The sequence below is a fragment of the Austrofundulus limnaeus genome, unplaced genomic scaffold (assembly GCF_001266775.1).
Source record: "Austrofundulus limnaeus strain Quisiro unplaced genomic scaffold, Austrofundulus_limnaeus-1.0 Scaffold356, whole genome shotgun sequence".
NCBI lineage: Eukaryota > Metazoa > Chordata > Actinopteri > Cyprinodontiformes > Rivulidae > Austrofundulus > Austrofundulus limnaeus.
Window position 1 is genome coordinate 123,115 of NW_013952758.1, and position 1,276 is coordinate 124,390.

At 41.1% G+C, this 1,276-nt stretch overlaps 1 protein-coding gene across 4 annotated transcripts in view; it reads right to left on the reverse strand.

Moving 5' to 3' along the window:
• Positions 1-1,276, reverse strand: part of LOC106528028 (lamin A) — a 40,747-nt gene that overhangs the window by 32,037 nt on the left and 7,434 nt on the right. For 3 of the 4 annotated variants that reach the window (XM_014023073.1, XM_014023072.1, XM_014023071.1), the window contains one exon: positions 71-445. The exons of the other annotated variant lie outside the window; for it this stretch is intronic. In XM_014023073.1, the coding sequence (XP_013878527.1) occupies positions 71-405 (335 nt within the window). In that variant the 5' untranslated portion in view covers positions 406-445. The remainder of the gene's footprint in view (positions 1-70; positions 446-1,276) is intronic. 4 annotated transcript variants of the gene reach the window in all.

Below are 1,276 nucleotides of genomic sequence, written 5' to 3' on the forward strand. Positions count from 1 at the left end.
ATTTTGAATGAAACAGCTCTCCATACATGTCGAGTCTTTAGTGTTGTAATGAACTCAAAGCTCCTCCCACCTGGCTTTCAGCTCCTTGTGCTCCTCCCTGAGCTTGCCCAGCTCCAGCTGCAGCCTGGCCCGCTCCTTGGCCACCTGGTCCAGGGTCTTGCGGGCGTCAGCCAGCTCCGTCTCGTAGGTGGCCTTGATGCCTGACAGGTCGCGAGTCACCAGGGACTCGGACTCGGAGATGCGCAGCCGCAGCGAGGCATTCTCCGACTCCAGCGAGCGCACCTTGTCGATGTAGACGGCCAGCCGGTCGTTGAGGTTGCACAGCTCCTCCTTCTCCTGCAGCCTGGTGATGCGGGCCGGGGACACGGCTCTGCGGCCGGAGCTTTTCTGACTCGGGGTTTCCATGGCGGTTATCGATCAGATGAGAGGAGCAGGTGGGGGTGAGCTGTGGGAGGAGGAGGAGGAGAGAGGAGTTTCAGTGGAAACCTGGTTCCTCAGATGAACATGAATCTCTGCAGCTCAGACATTTAGACTTTTTTCCTGTTTTCCTCTGATATTTTTACTACAAACCAAGAAAAATAAGGGCTGTGAAATTAATCGAGTTAACTCTGATTAATTTTAGTGCTGCATGGGCATAGATTAAAATTTCTCATTGAAATTAAAATTTACAATCACTTTACTCTGGCTGAATGTGTAGGTTTGTATATTACAATGCACTCAGTGCATCATGCCAGGTCATGTTTGTAAATGAGAAGTTGTTCTCAAACAGTTTACCTGGATAAATAAAGGTTAAATAAATAAAATAAATTTTAAAAAACTCCATGTGTAACACATTATGTACAGTTGTTTTCCTTTTTGTCTTCTTATGGCTTATTCTAGTTTATTTATTTATGTTTTGCTGACAGCTGTGACCTCAGTATCTATCTTTCATTCATCATGTAGTTCTCATTTGGAATGAAAATCCTTGAATTCTTGATTTAAACTCATTATTCTGCACAAAATTTAACTGACTCAAAGATGTTTGGAGCATTTTTAGGTCCTGATTTATATTCAAAACATTATGTCTAAGCATCAATTTTGTTTCCTAAATAAAAACATTAAAAACTAATTAATAACTTAAGTAATTTATTTTATCAATATGCAATAGAAATGTATATTAAATTTAAGATTAATCATGATTAATTCACAGCTACTTTGGGATTAATCAGATTAAAAATATTAATCATTTGACAGCCCTAATTTTTATACACCCACTTGGAAAGCAGTGCTACTGAGC